This window comes from Chamaea fasciata, unplaced genomic scaffold, assembly GCF_029207755.1.
Source record: "Chamaea fasciata isolate MVZ Bird 193981 ecotype frontalis unplaced genomic scaffold, bChaFas1.0.hap1 SCAF_12, whole genome shotgun sequence".
Taxonomy (NCBI): domain Eukaryota; kingdom Metazoa; phylum Chordata; class Aves; order Passeriformes; family Sylviidae; genus Chamaea; species Chamaea fasciata.
Genome location: NW_027094097.1, coordinates 7,901,406 through 7,919,043, shown reverse-complemented (window position 1 = coordinate 7,919,043; position 17,638 = coordinate 7,901,406). Strand labels below are relative to the sequence as shown.

General features: G+C 40.1%; 1 protein-coding gene across 5 annotated transcripts in view; it reads left to right on the top strand.

Annotated features, from left to right (window-relative positions):
* ESRP2 (epithelial splicing regulatory protein 2) overlaps positions 1-17,638 on the top strand; it is a 41,391-nt gene that overhangs the window by 15,596 nt on the left and 8,157 nt on the right. For 2 of the 5 annotated variants that reach the window (XM_066194428.1, XM_066194430.1), the window contains exons 4-15: positions 3,897-4,010; positions 5,068-5,182; positions 5,599-5,697; positions 5,817-5,871; positions 6,654-6,764; positions 7,589-7,721; positions 7,911-7,953; positions 8,458-8,759; positions 9,952-10,173; positions 11,392-11,578; positions 12,801-12,996; positions 14,025-14,202. In XM_066194428.1, coding sequence (XP_066050525.1) covers positions 3,897-4,010; positions 5,068-5,182; positions 5,599-5,697; positions 5,817-5,871; positions 6,654-6,764; positions 7,589-7,721; positions 7,911-7,953; positions 8,458-8,759; positions 9,952-10,173; positions 11,392-11,578; positions 12,801-12,996; positions 14,025-14,202 — 1,755 coding nt within the window. Of the gene's footprint in view, positions 1-3,896; positions 4,011-5,067; positions 5,183-5,598; positions 5,698-5,816; positions 5,872-6,653; positions 6,765-7,588; positions 7,722-7,910; positions 7,954-8,457; positions 8,760-9,951; positions 10,174-11,391; positions 11,591-12,800; positions 12,997-14,024; positions 14,203-17,638 lie in introns of all 5 variants that reach the window. The other 3 variants (XM_066194426.1, XM_066194429.1, XM_066194427.1) reach the window with 2 other exon arrangements.

The following is a 17,638-nucleotide window of genomic DNA, read 5'->3' as shown; positions in this document are numbered from 1 at the left end:
TGGCAAAACATGTCTCTTCAATCTCTTTGTACTCTCAGCTACATGACCAAAATCCTGTTTAGCCAGTTTTTCAAACTGGTGTTCAAAGTCTGTCCTTCCCTCTCACCACCTTTCCTCTAAGAACTGTTTTAGGTTTCGTGGAGGCGAATATACAGAGCAGCTTGTTTGATTCTTCCTCTTCTCTCTGTTCAGTTTTTAATCTTGGTGTGGAAATATTGAACATATTCCTTTAAATATGGAACGACTCATCAGAGCTTTGCTGGAGAGACTGATCTAGTGGAATAAGCAGTAAAGGTGGAGGGTAATGCTAATAGACTGGTTCTTGCAGTCGAAATGAGGGCTGGTTGCAAGACGCAAACAGGTAATTAACAGTGTGTAACTGCTGTGAAAGGAGATGAGCAGGGCAGGCAGGGTGTGTGAGCTTGGTGGGGGCAGTGTCAAGGTGCGGCAGCTTTGCCTGCTGAAGTGGGGGCGTGCTTGGAGGGCAGCATGAAGGTGACTGACAGCAGGTAAATAGCTGAGATGGTTTTTATTAGTGGAGTGAAGGAGATGGGGATGGAATTTATGAAATGACAGAGTTGTGGACGGGTTGTTAAACAAGTGAGACAGAAAAAGGTAATGGAAATCTGGTGCTGGTCTTAACTTGTCCTTAGCTTGCTACATTTGGGTGGATGCCGGTTCAAGGCTGTCTTTTGAAATGCTGCCTGAAATCTGTGGTGCAAGAGAGGAGGCCAAAGATGGCTTTTGCTGGGCAATGCTGAATTGCTTAACTGATGTGGCTTATTGTGCTGAACAATGTGGCTTTACAAACACATCTGCCCTCGCTGCCTTAACACATTTGACACACGTGTTACTTGTATCTATTGCCTGAAAGACTTGAGGGTCCAGTGCAGTCTACAGCAGCAAGAGCTGGGCCACAGCTGGGCCTTTCATACTCAGCCTTTGCAGAATTTGGTGACATCTCCTGTGGATGAAAGAAGCTACTTCAGGCTAATCTCAAATATCTGTTGTTCCTCTGGGACTATTTTGCCCTGTGCTCTGATCCAGGGTGAATCTTCCCATTCACTCTGCTACCCCCTCCTCTCCTCAGTTAACCCATGCCATAGTTAAGCTGGTTTGGATAGGAAGGATTGCTTATGTCTCCTGACTATTGTTCCCACAGTCTTTTTGCCCTCTTCCAGAGCAGTACACCCCAAAGTTTGAAACAGGCTGGTTTTAAAATAGAAGTTTCTAAATAAGCTCCCAGCAGGGCCTGCCAACCTTGTGGCAGTTTATCTAAGGCACTTTAAGCTGCTGGCATCTGGTAAGAAAAGTAGAGAATTGTTTTGACATGTTGATTGTTCCATTGGAAAGGAGTTTGCAGTGTTGAACGTTATCACTGACATTTAATAAATACGCAGTGCAAATACTTACACTCAGTAAAAATAAAAACAAATGCTGATCCTTGGGAGTTCTTTAAACCTTTGTTCACTTGGAATTCTGGGCTTATCAGTGTCCTTATGCAATATTTTACTACTCTGGCATCTTCTCAGTACTGGATTCTGAAAATATCTGTGTTGTCTTCTCAGCTGTAGGTTGTGTGGGAAACACCACCTGGAAAAAATGTGAATATTTCGGTGCAGCAGTCTTGATTTTTACTAACTTGACTTGCACCATTTGACCTGAGCATTTCCTCACTTGTACAAACATTTTTGCCCTTTTGTTTTCTAGCTTGATGAAGTCGTTTGATTTACAGTTTTTATGTTTTATGTGTACAGCAGAAGGCTGCTTATATTTGCTGCTTTCTTCAAATTGTGTGGGTTGGATTTCTTGTATCTGATCAAAATAGCTCCCTAACTGCACTCTCTGTATTGACTCTTGAGCATCTTCAGTAACACAGGGTACAAAGTTGAAGGTTTGGGGAGTGTTTTATTGCTGTTCATCAGTAAGATTCTGCTTCCTTTCAGCAAGAATCCCTGTGCACCCTCTGAAGACTGATTTCTATCACCATTTCCAAACCCTTTTTACAAATATTTACTCTGCCCATTAGTTAAAAAAGAGACCAATAAGTTGCTGCTTTTAGTAAGAAGGCAATTCTCCTCATTTGTGTTATTGTGGTGAGAATATTTGTTGTTGGTCTGTGACTGTGGCCATCCACAGAACTTCTTTTCTGAAGTGGTTCCTCTGGAGTCCACTGGAGTTTTCTGATGTTTACACGTCAACTGAGGTGTTTTGAACACTGTCAGATCTCAATTTTCCAACTTTAAATCATCTTTGAACAATGGCTTGCTTTAAAGCCTCAGGTTCTTCAAGACTTTGGCTTGTGGTAGGAACACAACCTGTACTAGCAATTGGGGAGGAAACAGGCTTTGTGAATCTGCAAGTTTGGGTTGGTTGATTTTTAGTTAGTTATTTTGTCTGTGTGTGGTGTGTTTGTTCTTTTTGTGTGTTTTGGTAGTGTGCAGAGAATTGCATTATAAAGGTTTTTGTTTTGGGAGGATATTCGCCCTTCTTATAGTTTCAAATATGTTCTCTGCTGTTAAATAACTTCACCTTATAGATATGTTGGTATCTATACCTGTAAATTTATCTGCAAATGAAGCGACTTAACACAAGATACTGAGTTGAGTGCCCCTCCTTACCCAGCTCTGCCCCTCAGCTCCCTGTTTTGATGTGTAGCACCCACTACTACAGGATTCTGAACTCAAAATGATACTGGAACTCTGCTCAGCTGCCCAAGGCTAGAAAAGGGCCTAGATTGGTTTGAGCAGTTATTTTGAAATAAAGCCTGGGTAATCATGTCTCTGCTTCTTCTAAATCATCTTCAGTACAAAGTTTTCCCCTTGTGGATCTTACATTTGGCCTGCAGGTGCTGCAACACTCGTTCACACTGTGAGCTCTGTGAAGCTGTGGGATCAGGTCCTTAGGACATCATCTCTCCTGAGCAGAGACTGGAATAATGTCAAGTGTTGCCATAAAACAAACCAATTCTCTTTTCTCCTCTTACACAGGTTAAAAGACAGCACAAAGATACTGTCTGAGTCTCAAGTCAACTTGTAATCTGCTTTTGGGGGTGGTTGTTTTGGATTTATAAGCTGTTGCTGAGAGCAGTGGGTGGCTACTGCATTGTGATTGTAATTATTGCTTTGTTTGTGAGGTGGTGCTTTCCTGGGAGGGAGTAGCATCAAGAGGGAATCTTAGAATAATTATATTTGTCCCATTGAAAGTTAGTTAACAAGCTACTGCTTACAGATATGATACATGTAGGGACTATAATATGCTAGTTCACTTATTAGGAGCTAGGAATTTAACACCGGTATAGAGTAATGAAAGGCTGGAAACTTATCTAAGGATGGAAAATAACATTGGACAAGACAGCTGGAGCTCTTTCCTCTTAAGAATTAGTCTGCTGGGGTTTAGCTATCCTAGAGCTGAGAATAATTCTAGTATTTGTAACACTATCTCTACTAAGAGGGCTTTTTATTGTTGTTTTTGAAGTAAAAAAAATATTAAGGATATAATCAAAGTCATAGGGGCTATAGGTGAAGAAAGAGTATTGCAAAATCAGTACTGTGATTTATCTTCAAAGTTCTTTCAAATATTCATTGATTTAAATTATAGTTGGTCCAGATTTTGTACATTACCAGTATAATATGAACACTTTCATATGAATTCATAATTCTACCGTATTTTCCCAGTGAGTCTTTTTACGATATTCTGGGTGTTCTTGTTTTCTGTTCCACAAATGCAGTTTATTTGCTTATATTTATCAGGAGCCCATGTCTGTTTTCTATAATGTTTTCTCAAAAACGTTTACAAAATGTCGAATTACTTTATCTCCTTAAAACAAAAGTGCTGAAGTGCAAGTGCATGAAATTATCAGTCAGTACAATGAAATTTTTCACTTCATTTTCCAGTTTAGTCAGCTGGTATCCAGTGATTTGAAAGTACTTGGAAGGAACTCTTACACACTCTGCTGCGATGGCCAGTTACTCATCCGACAAGTTCTCCATCCAGAAACATCCAAGAAGGTACAAGATCAGAACTGGTGCAGAGGCAGCACTGGGAGGGGAGTCATACAATCCCACCCTGGGAACTAGAGTGTCCCAAGACTATTGAAGATGATCCCATCTCTGCCTGAGCCCTGAGTAGCTGAGTAGTTATTTTAGCCACTTGCTCTTGAAAGTCAGCCACACTACTTGGAGTCCCAGATGAGCATAAGGAAGAGGAAAATTAGGAAAAACAGGATAGAGACAGAAGCAATGCAAGTACTTTGAATTCTGTGTGTGGAGTGGAAACAGAGGTAGAGATCAGACCTCAGCAGAAGTGATAGAGAACTATTGCTTTGCTTAGGCTTGTGTTAAACCAGTGTCCTGTGGAGGGTAAGCACAGAGGTGGTGATGTGGCCTGGCAGTGGGTCTCCATCTGCATTTATTCAGTGGGAAGCCAAGCTGCAGCTTGTTTACTACTCCCCCATGAAGCAGCAGTTTCTAGTCCAAGTTCCTGGAGGGTTTAGAGCACCCTGTCATGTGCAGGGAGGAGAACCTTGCCTCTGTGCATGGTGGTGGCTCTTGAGTTTGCTGGCTTAGGGTCTGCAGGAGCCCCACAAGAATGAGAGCTGCTGACATGGAAGGAGCTGGCCAATTGTAGGGGTTTTTTTTCTGAAAGTTGCTGAAAAAGATTTTGTATTCTGTGGCAATAATTATTTAAAATTTGCCATCATGGTTTGGTACAAATCATCATGCGGCTTTTCAGTGTAGCCACAAAATATTTAAATAGCATCCAAAATGGGAATCAAACAGCAAAGCATAGGTATTTTGAAATACTTTATTCCCAGCCATCCTCTCCAGCTGTTTTGCATGGGTCCCATGACTCCCAGAGGCTATTTGACTTTGTTCATGTAGAGATCCAGTTCTGTAGAGTTATGGAATTTGAACTGTGTTACAAAGGAACCAAGCTGCTCCATCACCGACAAGCCGGTGACGTGGAACTATGTGATTTTTGAGAGTGTCTCATTCAGTTCAAAAGTATTAATTGAAATTTAAAGGGATAGCGTGTACAAAACAAACATTTCTGCCTTCCTTGCAGAACTTCTTGTTGTCAGACTGCTTCTACTCCTTTTATGATCTGCGCAAAGAATTCCACACTTGCTACCCTAGTTCAGCCGCCGTGAAAGATCAGACTATCAAGACCATGGCAGAATGTATCCTTTTGCTGCAGCTTATATACCACTAGTTATCTTGCATGATCCTGACTGAAAGGAGTTTAAAATAAAGCAAAAACAAAACCCAAACAATACTCCATATCTAGACTCAAATTAGAAGGATTGTTGTGGCCCGTCTGAATAGGATTAAGTTATGTTTAAAGTGATAGGAACTTACTCAGCTTTTTATTTTCCTACTGTTAACACTGAAATTATGTAAGCTCTCAATAGTTCTCTAACTGTTGTCTGTTAAAGTTAATAAAAACCAGTTTATGGGCAGAGTAACATGTCTAAAGCCACGTCCCCACTAAGACCAGTACATTTGATTACTAGTTCTGTGTTAATATCAGGAAAGCCTTATTACTTGTTTACAACGGATTGTGGAAGTCTGTTATTTTCTATAATTACCTGTTCAGATCTAGGCTTAGGGACAGATGAAGCAGAGGAGGACTTTGGCGTGTGGCAAGTGAAGACCATGGTGGCTATCATTTTCAGCATGCTCTCAGAAGGTTGTAGTAAGTTAACTATTTATACTGAATGTTGGGAATCCTTTTCTGAAAGAATTGGCAGTAGTGCTGTCATTCTTAAGTAATCTCTGACCCTGGTTATATTTAAATTTCCTGTTTTGTCACAGATCATGCATTTACTGAGCCTGAAACTGTGAAATACAAGTATGAGACAGGTCCTTGGTAAGTGCCCTTGTCATGGATGTTTACAAACAAAGATGAATCTTGTGTACAGCAATGAAAGCTTGTGAATATTTCCCCATGGCCATGTGAAAGCAGGTTGGCTCCTAGGGTACAGTGTACTCAGCAGTCACTCCAGTGCAGACAGACTGTGGCTGGCATGCTGGATGCTGTACTTTAGTCCATCTCTTAAAAGTCACTGCAAGTTAAATGCTCTTTGTTCTCTAGCTTCTGTTTTGCATGGCAGGGAGGCTGGCTTATCTTACCCAGGGTGAAGAAATATTTGTGAACTTTCCCTAAGTCAACAGGGCTGATGGCCAGCGCACCCTGAATGAACTGAGCTGTGTGATGCTTCCAAAGTGGTTTTACATGCTGAATTGGTGTTGGGTTTAGGGACAAAGGAACAGGATGGCTCGTTCTTTGCAAATGCATTTCAGTGGCCAGACTAAAATATCTTAGGCATAAGTAATTTGTGTTGCTTAGATTGCTGGATCTTTCAAATAAAATTAATTCAGTTCCTTATTACTTTACATCGAGGCAGTTTTCCCATATTTTTATTTAAGGAACTGCAATGTGGTGACAACATTGTTCATCTTCAGTGTTGTAGATATAAAGGAATTATCCAAGTTATCTTCCCTTTATTGAAAGGAGTGATGGGGATAGGAGAGTCTCAACAGAAAATATGCTCCCAAATCCCAATTCAATTGGTTGCAATCTGAAATTTGGTAAAATACTGGAAAACCTGGCTTAAATCTTACTTTTTCTTCTTTTTTCTTTCTGTGCAGTAGTAAATCTGAAACTGTGGACAGTGAGACAGTAATACGTGCCAGAGGTTTGCCTTGGCAGTCTTCAGACCAGGATATCGCTCGATTTTTCAAAGGACTCAACATTGCCAAGTAAGATAAGGAGAATTTGCCTTGCTTTATCACTTTGCCTTTAATAGCAAGTTCCTTTAATATTTGTTTAACACACATCCCCCACTCTCCCCACTGGAGTTCTCCAGTCTTTCCCCATTTGACCCCTTCCCATGCTGTGGCCATCACAGCTGAACAGGTTTACAAGCCTTAGGTGTGCAAGAAAAAGTTTTGAAATGTGTGAAGAAGAAAAGAGACTTATCAATTGAAAACCCATATGCATTCATTTATTGCTAGTAGATAAAGGGAGAAATTCCTGTAGCATTAATCAAAGCAGGGGCCAAGACATGAAAACAGCTTTGGTTTTGTGCCAGCTTAGTATTCTTCTATACCTCCTAGACAGGCCAGATTCAGAAACTTCCAAGTACTGTTTGGAATAAATTTTCATATGACTCATGTGTATACCTCTGTATAGATTTATGTGTATACATATGTATGAAGAGAGTGAGTTTATTTAGCATACCTGTCACTTAGTATATATTCCAGATATCAAACACTGAGAAAAGTTTGTTTTACTTAGAGTGATTAGGAAATTCAAACGTGCATTTCTGAGATAATAGGAAGGATAAATTTGTGTCTTTGAGGGAGTTGAGAAAGTGGTGAACAACATGAGATCCATGATCTCAACGAAGCAGATTTCAAAGTATAATTGTGTAAAACAAAAATTAAATTTTGGATAGTAGCAATTTCTTTTTCAATCTGCAATCTTCATGTTAAAGTCTGATTCCTTTACTATCCTTACACAATTATTTATTAATTGTATTAAAGATTCAGACTAAGCTTATATTGTTGGCTTTACCTTCCAGAGGTGGTGTGGCTCTTTGTCTGAATTCTCAAGGAAGAAGAAATGGGGAAGCTTTGGTTCGGTTTGTCAATTCTGAACAGAGAGACCTTGCCCTGGAAAGGCATAAGCATCACATGGGTAGCAGATACATTGAGGTAAAAAAAGTTGTGACTTGAAACAACTCTTTAGAGAGAAACTTGTGTATTTTAGATGTAAAACCAAACTGCACTTCTGTTTTGCTCAAAGTACCAAAACACAGTTCTCTTGCATGTGAAAGAGTGTGTGTGGTTTAAAGCTGAACATTGTGATTTTCATGTGGGTTTTCTTTGTTCTTTCTTTTCAAGGTTTACAAAGCCACTGGGGAAGAATTCTTAAAAATTGCAGGAGGTAAGTGATGCTGGAGTTCAGTGTGATTACTTAAGTTCATAGGAATGTTGTTCTAATTCTTTTTTTTTTTCCTTGACTGAGGATGCAAATGGATAATGAAGTAGCTTTTCCTGTTTTGCCTTCCAAGAATATTTGACCCTGTTGAATTCTGTTTTCACATGGTTGAAACGAAGCTGTGAGCATTTGAGCTGTGATGTTCACAGACAGACAGGTCTTGGGAGTAAGACCAGCCTCTGCAGTGGAAGCATCCATGTATCAATTCACACTAATCTCATCATTGTTCCAAATTCCTTACAATATGAAACAATTGCAGATTAAGAAGTTGTCCCCTCACAAAACATTGCTGAGAGTTAGTTGTGTCTTGTGTCTTGTCTGGGTTGGTTGCTGGCTATTCACCTCCTGTATTCTTCCTTAATGTTTTGCTGCTACTGCATCCTCAGGAAGTGAGTGCCCAGCACTGAGCACGTGTCCTTGGCTGACCATGTGCTGATATCTCTCCACCAGGCACCTCCAATGAAGTGGCCCAGTTCTTATCCAAGGAGAATCAAGTTATCATCCGGATGAGAGGCCTCCCGTTCACTGCCACTCAGGAAGATGTCCTGGGCTTCCTGGGGCCGGAGTGCCCAGTCACAGGAGGGAAAGAGGGACTTCTCTTCGTCAAGTACCCAGATGGCAGGCCCACAGGAGATGCATTTGTGTTGTTCTCCTGTGAAGAATATGCACAGAATGCACTTAAAAAGCATAAAGAAATACTTGGAAAACGTTACATTGAACTCTTCAGGAGCACAGCAGCAGAGGTCCAACAGGTTGTAACTCTTGGTTGTGAGACTCAAAACTGAACAGTTGAAACATTTCTTCTAACACTTGCACACAAATATGTTGTAGACAACCATGAATGTTTATTATATGAAAGATGTCAGGAAAGGCCAATATATGTTTCCTAATGGGCATGGAAAATTGTGGAGCACTGGTTTTGCTTTGTTTGTTTGGGGCGTTGTTTGTTTTGGGTTTTTTTTTAAGCTGCCACTGTTTGGGTCGGGTTTTTTACATCCCTCAGACCATAAAGTAAAAAATCAGTGCATAATTCTCTTCTCCTGATAGATTGACTGAAATCACAAAAATAATTCTAAAAATATAGTAGATTGACAGTATTGTAGAAATGCTTCTTGAAAATCTGCATTATTGTCTTTAAAATGCTAGTCTCCATGTACAGAATTTCTAATATTAAATCCAAATCTGTATGCATGAGATGAGCAACTGCTTTTTTGGAAGCTATGAATTAATAGGATTCATTGAGTTACTTTTAAGAAAACTAAAGCTTTGTAACCTATTTTTTTGGTACCTCTTTCTGTAGAATGCGTTTATTTGTGATAATAATCACTAAAAAAGTTTTTCAGCAGTAAGCCTCAACATGTGTCATATGTTCCCTTTGTCATTTGGAAATGAGCCAAGAGAAAATGTTGAGATCAAAGTCTCCTATATTCTTATCTTTAATTTTTATTTTTTCCGCAGAAACTCTGTACTTGGAGATGAGCACTGGGGTTAAACAAATAAGCACCCTCACTTAACCAATCAGGTTTTAGAATAAATTAGAATTTGTGCTTTTACTTACTAGCTATTTCAGGTCTCAGTTCTTTTAAAATGACTGGGTTTAATTTACCCTGATGTAACTAAGAACTGTATGTGGCAATACTGGTTTATTAGTTCAGATGTGATTTCAGATGTTCCTTTTTGAGATACTATGAATAGGAATAGGCTTTTAACTTTTTTTGTATTGACATGAGACGTCTGTTATTGGGGTCTAACAAATTGAATTTGTTGGCTTTCCCCTCACCTCTTCTGAGTTTGAAACTCTCAAATGCCCAACATGAACCTAACTGCAATAATTTGGTGTAAGAAGGATTTTTGTCTCTGATATTGGAAATAGTATTGTGTGAACTGCTCTGTGCTCAGACAGACGATTGTAAATCTGCATTGCTGTGGGTCTTTTGCCAACAGGTACTTAATCGATACATGTCAACACCCCTTATTCCAACTCTTCCAACTCCCATCATTCCAGTCATACCCCCAGCATACACCATCGCCACGGGCAGCATCCGCGACTGTGTCCGCCTCAGAGGTCTTCCTTACACTGCTGGCATTGATGACATCTTGGAATTTATGGGAGATGCCACAGGGGATATCAAGCCCCATGGAGTTCACATGGTCCTTAATCAGCAGGTAACAGCATTTTGCATGGGAGGAGTAACTTTGCAGTGATTGAACAGGTTAGAAAGTCAGGGCAGCTTACCTAACTTTAGTCTTTAGATTTAGTCTTCTCCAACCTTGGGAAAGTACAATGTTCTCTTTGTCTGTCTTTGCCTCATTTCTCTTCCCCTTTTACCTACGCCCTTGCTTTTCTCTCTCTTTATGTATATATGCATCAGCCTGGGGAAGATGAAGCTTGTTCTTTGAATGATAACCTCATCCTGGAGGCTGTTTTCAGCCAGAAGCTGGAGATAGAAAACACAAAAGAATTGTCTCCTTTAGATGGCATAGCTGCTCTGTCAGCTTCAGGGTTCCTGCTCTGTTGTTTGAGTGGTCTTTGTGTCAAAAATAGGTTTTTCTAGCTTGATTAGCAGTTGCTGTTGCTCAGGCTCTAAAGAAAGTTGATCATTAAAAACTGTGGTTTGGGTATATTTTTATGATGTGATCACAGAGATTTATTTTCCCTATTGTCTTATGTTAAAAAGAGAAATAGAAATACTGAGGTTTAAAGAAAACAAATGAGAGATTTACTATATTTGCTTAGGGCTTTTTTTGTGTGTGTGTTTCTTTGGTTAAGGAAGTTTTTTGTATTTTATACAGACAGGTATATCTGTCAGACTGCAGAAAATCAGACCTGGAAATCAACTTCTGGCGTAGCTATGGACTTATTAGTAAAGGATCTGGAACTTTATGCTGTTGTACTATTACTTCAAAAGTAGTTGTAGGGAAGGCAAAGCCAGGCTCCTCCTAGATCTTCACAGCAAAAGAATGAGACAATATGAAATTAGCTAAGCACCTGAACAGGTTCCCAGAGGTGATACGGAATCTCCACCCCTGGAGATGCTCATATTTCAAGTGGAGAAGGCCATGAGTGGCTTGATGTAAATTGAAAGTTAGTCCTGCTTTGAACAGCTTTTGTATGATAGACCTCCAAATTTTTTTTCCATGCTACATGAATCCGTTTATTTCTGCAGAGGACTGAAGTAGCATTGTGTTAACTGGGCACTTGTTACATGAGTCTTGATTTTTCTGCTCCTAAATAGAATTGTTGAGTTGTGAGTCACTGATGTCAGAGAAGGAATAACGATACAGGCTTTCAGTAGATGTTTGGTCTTAGTCCTTTCTGCATTTCTTGTGATCTGGGTGATTTAATAACAGATTGATCTACAATTATTTCCCTGCTTCCCCTAGGGACGACCGTCAGGTGATGCTTTTATCCAAATGAAATCTGCTGACAAAGCCTTTATGGTGGCTCAAAAATGTCACAAAAAAATGATGAAGGACCGTTATGTGGAAGTATTCCAGTGTTCTGGAGAGGAGATGAACTTTGTTTTAATGGGTGGCACTTTAAATCGTAGTGGCTTATCCCCACCGCCATGTAAGTTACCATGTAAGTCTCCAATTCTTCTGCTCTCTGCTGCTAAAGGCTGATATGTGGTAGGTGCTGAAGCTTTGTGGCCTTTCACCTTTTGACTCGGGTTTTGCCATGATCAATAATCATCCATCTGTGTACATGCTAAGATTGGAATTGTTCCCTTTGGGCAATAATGGGACTGATCAGAGGCATTTTTATTGTATTTTCGGTGATGAGTAGAGGGCAGCAAGGCCTTGCCAGTGAAATTGTTGCACACTTTGCTTTTTATGGGTGAACTGTTCTTCTGAGCTCTGCAGTAGACTTGCCTGTAGTGAAACCTACTTGGAATGAGAGGGATTTTTAAAATGGGGAGAAGTTCTGTATTCCAGCTGCCGATGAGTGCTCTTGCTGTCTTGCCTCAGAGCATTGAGAAGGTACTCTTTGGGCTTACTTTTGAAGGAAAACACCCACTGGGATGATATACTAACCAACCATAGAGTGGTGAAGTTGGATGGATTTTAATTCTTTTAAGATTACAGTGAACCTTACTGAGGAACTATAATGGAATGTTACTGTACTGTTCTAATTAGTCTCACTACCAAATCACAAAGCAGATACTGATGTGCATTTGCAAAATAGTAAAAAGCTGCCAAATATAGTATATAAAACCAATTCGACTGCACACCAAGCCAAGTTCATTGTTCCTGTACAATTTTGTTCATCAAAATGCATCAGACTAGTGGTGTAGTGGGGTATTCTCCCTTCCATTTGCTGTATCCTAAAAATACTTTTTGAAGTTGCAGGAAGATTATACATGAAGTCTCATGGTCAGCAGTTATGGATGCCCCTGTGTAGCTACTGTTATGATGCTTTCGTCCCACAGAGTACAACTTCTGTTAGAAAACACCAGGGTGTGTTGGTGTGCACGCCTGCTTTCTCTATGCACATGGCTTTATGCTTTCTTTTAATAACTCTGAAGTTCCCTACTTTCCATTTACATATAGACAAGGCTGCTCAGCTCTAGGAGTTGTGAACTTTTAAGAATTACTCATTCCAAATGCCCCGGTGGTTATTCCTGGCTATGTAGCAAAGGTCTCCAGGGGAGAGGCTAGAGAGCAGTCTTTGCTCAAGTGTTCATCAATCATGCCCAGATGGTTTTAATCACCTTGCTGTAGGAGAGGAATTACTCATCCGAGAGCTCTCCATTCTGATTTTGTTTTGTTGCTGTGTCCTGGTTTGGTTTTAGGTCTTTCTCCACCAGCTTATGCTGCTTTCCAGACAGCAGCTGTGATCCCAGCAGAGGCAGCAGCCCTTTACCAGCCACAAGCTCTCTTGCCAACCACCAGGACGCCCCAGGCCTCTGCAGCTGCTCCTCCAACTGTTACCTACTACCCAGCCCAGGCTGCTCAGCTTTACATGAACTACACAGCTTACTATCCCAGGTAACCCCGAGACTGCCCTGCTTCTCTTGACCTTTCATCCCAGTGCAACAGGCAGCTCTGTGGACACCTGTGAACTGCTCTTAAATTTGTATTTTCTAGTGTAAGTAATCCTGGGAACTTAATGTTCAGCAACAGAGGCAGAAACCATTTTAATTGTTTCTCTGTGACCTTGTAAGGGGGTTCATCTCCTTTGTAGGTTCTGCTTGAATCTCATGACAATGTTGGCCTATTATTTAACAGGGTTTTTTGGCACTGGGGCAATGTCATCGAGGCAGTTTTATTTCTTTGCCAAAAGAGAAGCTGTGTCAATACACAGCTCTACCCTCACTTCTTAGTTTGTTCTTTTACTTACAATACTGTTTCCTTCGTGCTGATAGACTCATCCTAGGTGTGTGCTAGGTTTGATTTTGTATATCAGTAAGTCCAAAGAACGTTTTTACATGTGAAAGCAAAGCAGATCTCCACCTTTTCCCTTCCCACAGATGGTATCAGCATGAGTCACTGAAGTCTGGTACAGGGGTTGTGGGGAAATAGCTTGTTCACTGATAGCTCCGAGGCTTGTGACACTTGCTAGTTTGAGTATCTGGTAATGTGCTAGACGGGCCCTGACCAGAGATGGAGATGCCAATTACTCACTATTTTGTGCCTCAGAAATGCCAGATTTGGGTGTTTTCCTCCTTTTCATACTATGGCACACCCCTCCCCTTTCTTTCTTTGAATTTTTATTAATGATCTTTAAACAAGTCATCTGCAGCTACTTTTTCTTTTTGCTCCCCTGCGAAATAACAAATGCCACTCCTTATGTCTTTAAATACAAATGTTAGCTATTTTCCCTTCCCTCCCTTCTCTAAAAATAGATTATGAGATGCTGATGAGAAATTAACTCCACAAAACAATTCACTGTTTGTTTTTCTGTGGTATTTGGATTATATTCAAATCTAAATTTTCAGTTTCATCTTTGCCTGTTCTGAGTAGTTGAACCAGTTATTTTTTTTTGGTAACAATTTTGCTCCCTCTCTCTCTTTCAGTCCTCCAGTATCTCCTACCACGGTGGGGTACCTTGCAGCTCCTCCAGGAGCTGTGGCAGCTGCTGCCACTGCCACCCACACTCCGATCCTGCCCCAGCCTGGAGCCTTAGTCCGGATGCAGGGCTTGCCATATAACACAGGAATGAAGGAGATACTCAGTTTCTTCCAGGGGTACCAGGTTAGTACGTAGCTCTGTCCTTGAGATTGTATTTGGACCTCTGAGTATTGGTCAGTGGAGGTCAAACTGAGCGAGTGCTTTTGGAAACTGCCAAACAAGTGTGCAAGCTGCATGGTGTATATTTAACTGGCAGACTGAAGTGTAACGCACGATTTGCCTTACTTCTTAGTAAATGAACAAATCCTGATTTGGGAGCAGTGATTTGGTGTCTGGGTTTGAGTTTGAGCTTCAGAGCCCCAGTGTGAGTGGGGCTGCAAAGGGGCTGCCACAGGAAGGTGTGGGCTGCCAAATGTTTTCAGTTTTGGCCACTTGGTGTTGCGAAGCTTTTGGTAGGGTCAGTGTTTGACCTTCAACGTTTAAAGTTTGCAGATTTGTAATACAGAGGGCTGTGAGCTGGATGTGGTGACTTGCAAAAGGAGAGATACAGATGTCTTGGTCAAACACTGTTTCAAGTGCTAATTATTTTGGTTACAGGCAGGAACATCTTTAACCAAAGCTGCATTCCATTGCAAACTAAAGGAAATCTATATTATCCACGCTGGCCATATTGACAACAAATATACTATAGGTAACGTCAGTCTGTATGGACTGATGGAATGCTCTCAGGTGAGCAAACAGAACCTTAGTTTCCTGATAAGTTTTTTAAAAAAAGCCCCAGCTATGAACACTGTTTTCCAGCAGCCCTTATTTGAATTCATGGAATGGCTCTTTCCATGTCTTCTGCCTTTTGTCACAGAGGATACTGTATCAATGTCCATGATTTGTCATTTACATGTTTGCTTAAAGGAAAGGTAATTGAATATGGTATGTTCTGATGAGTATTTAACTCCTGTGGGGAACAGCACTTACACAGCTACTAACTCTGCCCTTTGGAGTACTACTTGGAAGCCCTGACCTAAAATCCTCTTTGGGGCTCTTAAACCACTGCAAGTGAACAAGTGATTTGTGTCAAAAGGCAACAATTTTTGCATGTTTGTCCTTCAGCATTCTGGAATAACAGTGATATTGCTAGAGTTAATAGGAAACATTCAGGCATGGTATGTTTTCTTTTCTTATTTCTTTTTTTTTTTTTTTTTTTTTAACCTTAAGAATCTTAGAAGACAATGAGCTTTAATTTGTTTAGCCAGATGTCTGGTTTGCAAATGAATGTAGACTGAGAACAGATGCTTAAATGTGTATGTTCCAAGTTTTGAGTTATTTGGAAGATGCAGTGCTCTACCTGTTGTGTCTTCTTTTTGAATGTTACATTTATGTTTTGACAGAGTTTTGCATAATCAGTTATTCAGTGGAAAAAGATTGTCACATAAAAAGTGTGGTGAATTTTGACAAACAGTAAAAAGAAACTGAATATTGTTGTATTTTACGGCTTTTTCTTCCACAGATATTTCCAGAGTTCAAACCGAGTTCAGTTATTTGTGGCTTTCATGATGCCCAGACAAGTAATAATCATCCATCCTATTGTTAAGCCATCGATATTTTGCCTCTTAGTTGTTTTCTACTGGCTGGGGGTTTTGGTGGATAGATGGTGGATGAATTAAAACCTTAAGTGTGGAAGCTTATTTGCTAAATTGAAATTCAGCTAGAAGTGTAACTGCACCTTTGAAAAATGTGGCCTGTACCTGTCCATGCATGGAACAGGTCAGTGACCAGCTCTAGCATCTCTGTCTTTCACTACATCTTCAGTTTGGTGAATCTGGACTTTGTGTCTCATGCTCATTTTGCCCCTCTCATTTCTGCATTTGGAGGGCAGTCCTTGGTGTTTGTACTGCACAATTAAGCGGTTAGATGAACATAAATTTTGCCACAAGGTGAAACACATATTCTTCTGCTGCAACTTCCTGTGATCATCAGTTACTGTTATTAAATTGGTCACCTCTTCGATTTCTTTAGAAGATGTTGTCCAAATGAGATCAGGTTCAAAATCTTATAAAGGAACCAGGAATTCTTTTGAATTGTTCTTGGAATCCGCCATGTGGTAATGCTAGTTTTATACTTATTCATTCCTTCTGGGGAAAAAGAGATGGCGACTTACTGTAATGGGACAATATTACATCTCTGGAGCATTAACTGATCTTTTTTTTTTCTTTTCTCCTCCCCTTTCTTCACATTGTTTTTTCATTTTCTGTTGCTGCCCAAGGATTTATTGCACGATGCTTCTGCTAGTTCGTAAAGTGAGCCCTTAATAATCATCAGTGGGTTGGGCATGGTTTTAATCTCTGTACAACTAATTGATGTTGGTATTCAATGGACTTCAGTGTTGTTATTCTGGGAACCAGATCGGAGATGCTGAGATTGAAGGGTGATTTTTGTCTTTGTGTGTCCTTGTCTGCAAGGAACAGGGTTTAAGTTTTACTTCTTGCTTTATTCTCCTCTGGATTTTTCCTAAAGGCTTCATGGGCTCTGTATATCGCATGTGTGCACATGTTGCTACTTAAGTGAAAGCACTTTTCATACCAGACCTGCCTCTTAGGAGACAGACTTTGCCTATCATGGCTTTCAACAAGCTGGTCTCAACATCAGTACATGCTTCTAAAAACAAATAATTTAAAAGCCTGCAGATGAGCATTTTAATTTTCATTTAATTTTATTAGAATTAGCCTCTTGTTTAGTGTTTCAGCAGTTCAATTTCTTCTTGTAATTCTGTTTCCTTGTTCCTTCCAGCTTGCATGTATTGATTGTAACTTGGATTGAGCAATTGAAAAATGTGGGAAGAATTTTAATAGTAAATCAGGGAGATGGCAATTTTCCCAATCACCTTTCTGTATAATATTGCAGTGTACTGTAAACCTCAAAAGAGCTAATATTAGTACTCTTTGATTCAGCAATTCACATTAAACTGCTTTTTAGTTGTACTGTAAAGCAATAAAGCATTGGTTGGAGTCCAATTATACCCTGGATTCACAGCTAAAGGATAGCTAAAAAAACAACCACAAAACCCAAGCCAACTAAAACCACATTGAAAAAACAACAAACCCCAAAACAACCAAAACAACAACAAAACCCTCACCATGCCATTCACCAGCTGCTCAGCAGATCCTGGTCTCTGGGCATTATGTTGAAGTAAGGAGTCCATGGATGGGATTGTGAAGAGACTCTTCAGGAATTCAGAAAAATAACTCATATTCCATATTGTGGGATAAAGTTTGAGGAAGAAGTGGTGCAAATATAGTAATAACCTACAGTAAAACTTCTCGGTGTTACTTTCGGCCAACACTGTACAGCTGCAGAAGCAGTGAGAGAACTCTAGTAAATGATGGATGAACAGGGGTAGTAGTTGTGATGGATTTATGCAAAGTTGCATAGCAGAAGAAAACTTTTTACCAAAGTATTTTTACTTTTCTTTATTTAGTGGCTAAATACTTAATGGGTTTTACTGTTTAGCCACTAAATGAATCAATGCAAAATATTTTATTCTCCAAATACTAACTCTTCCGAG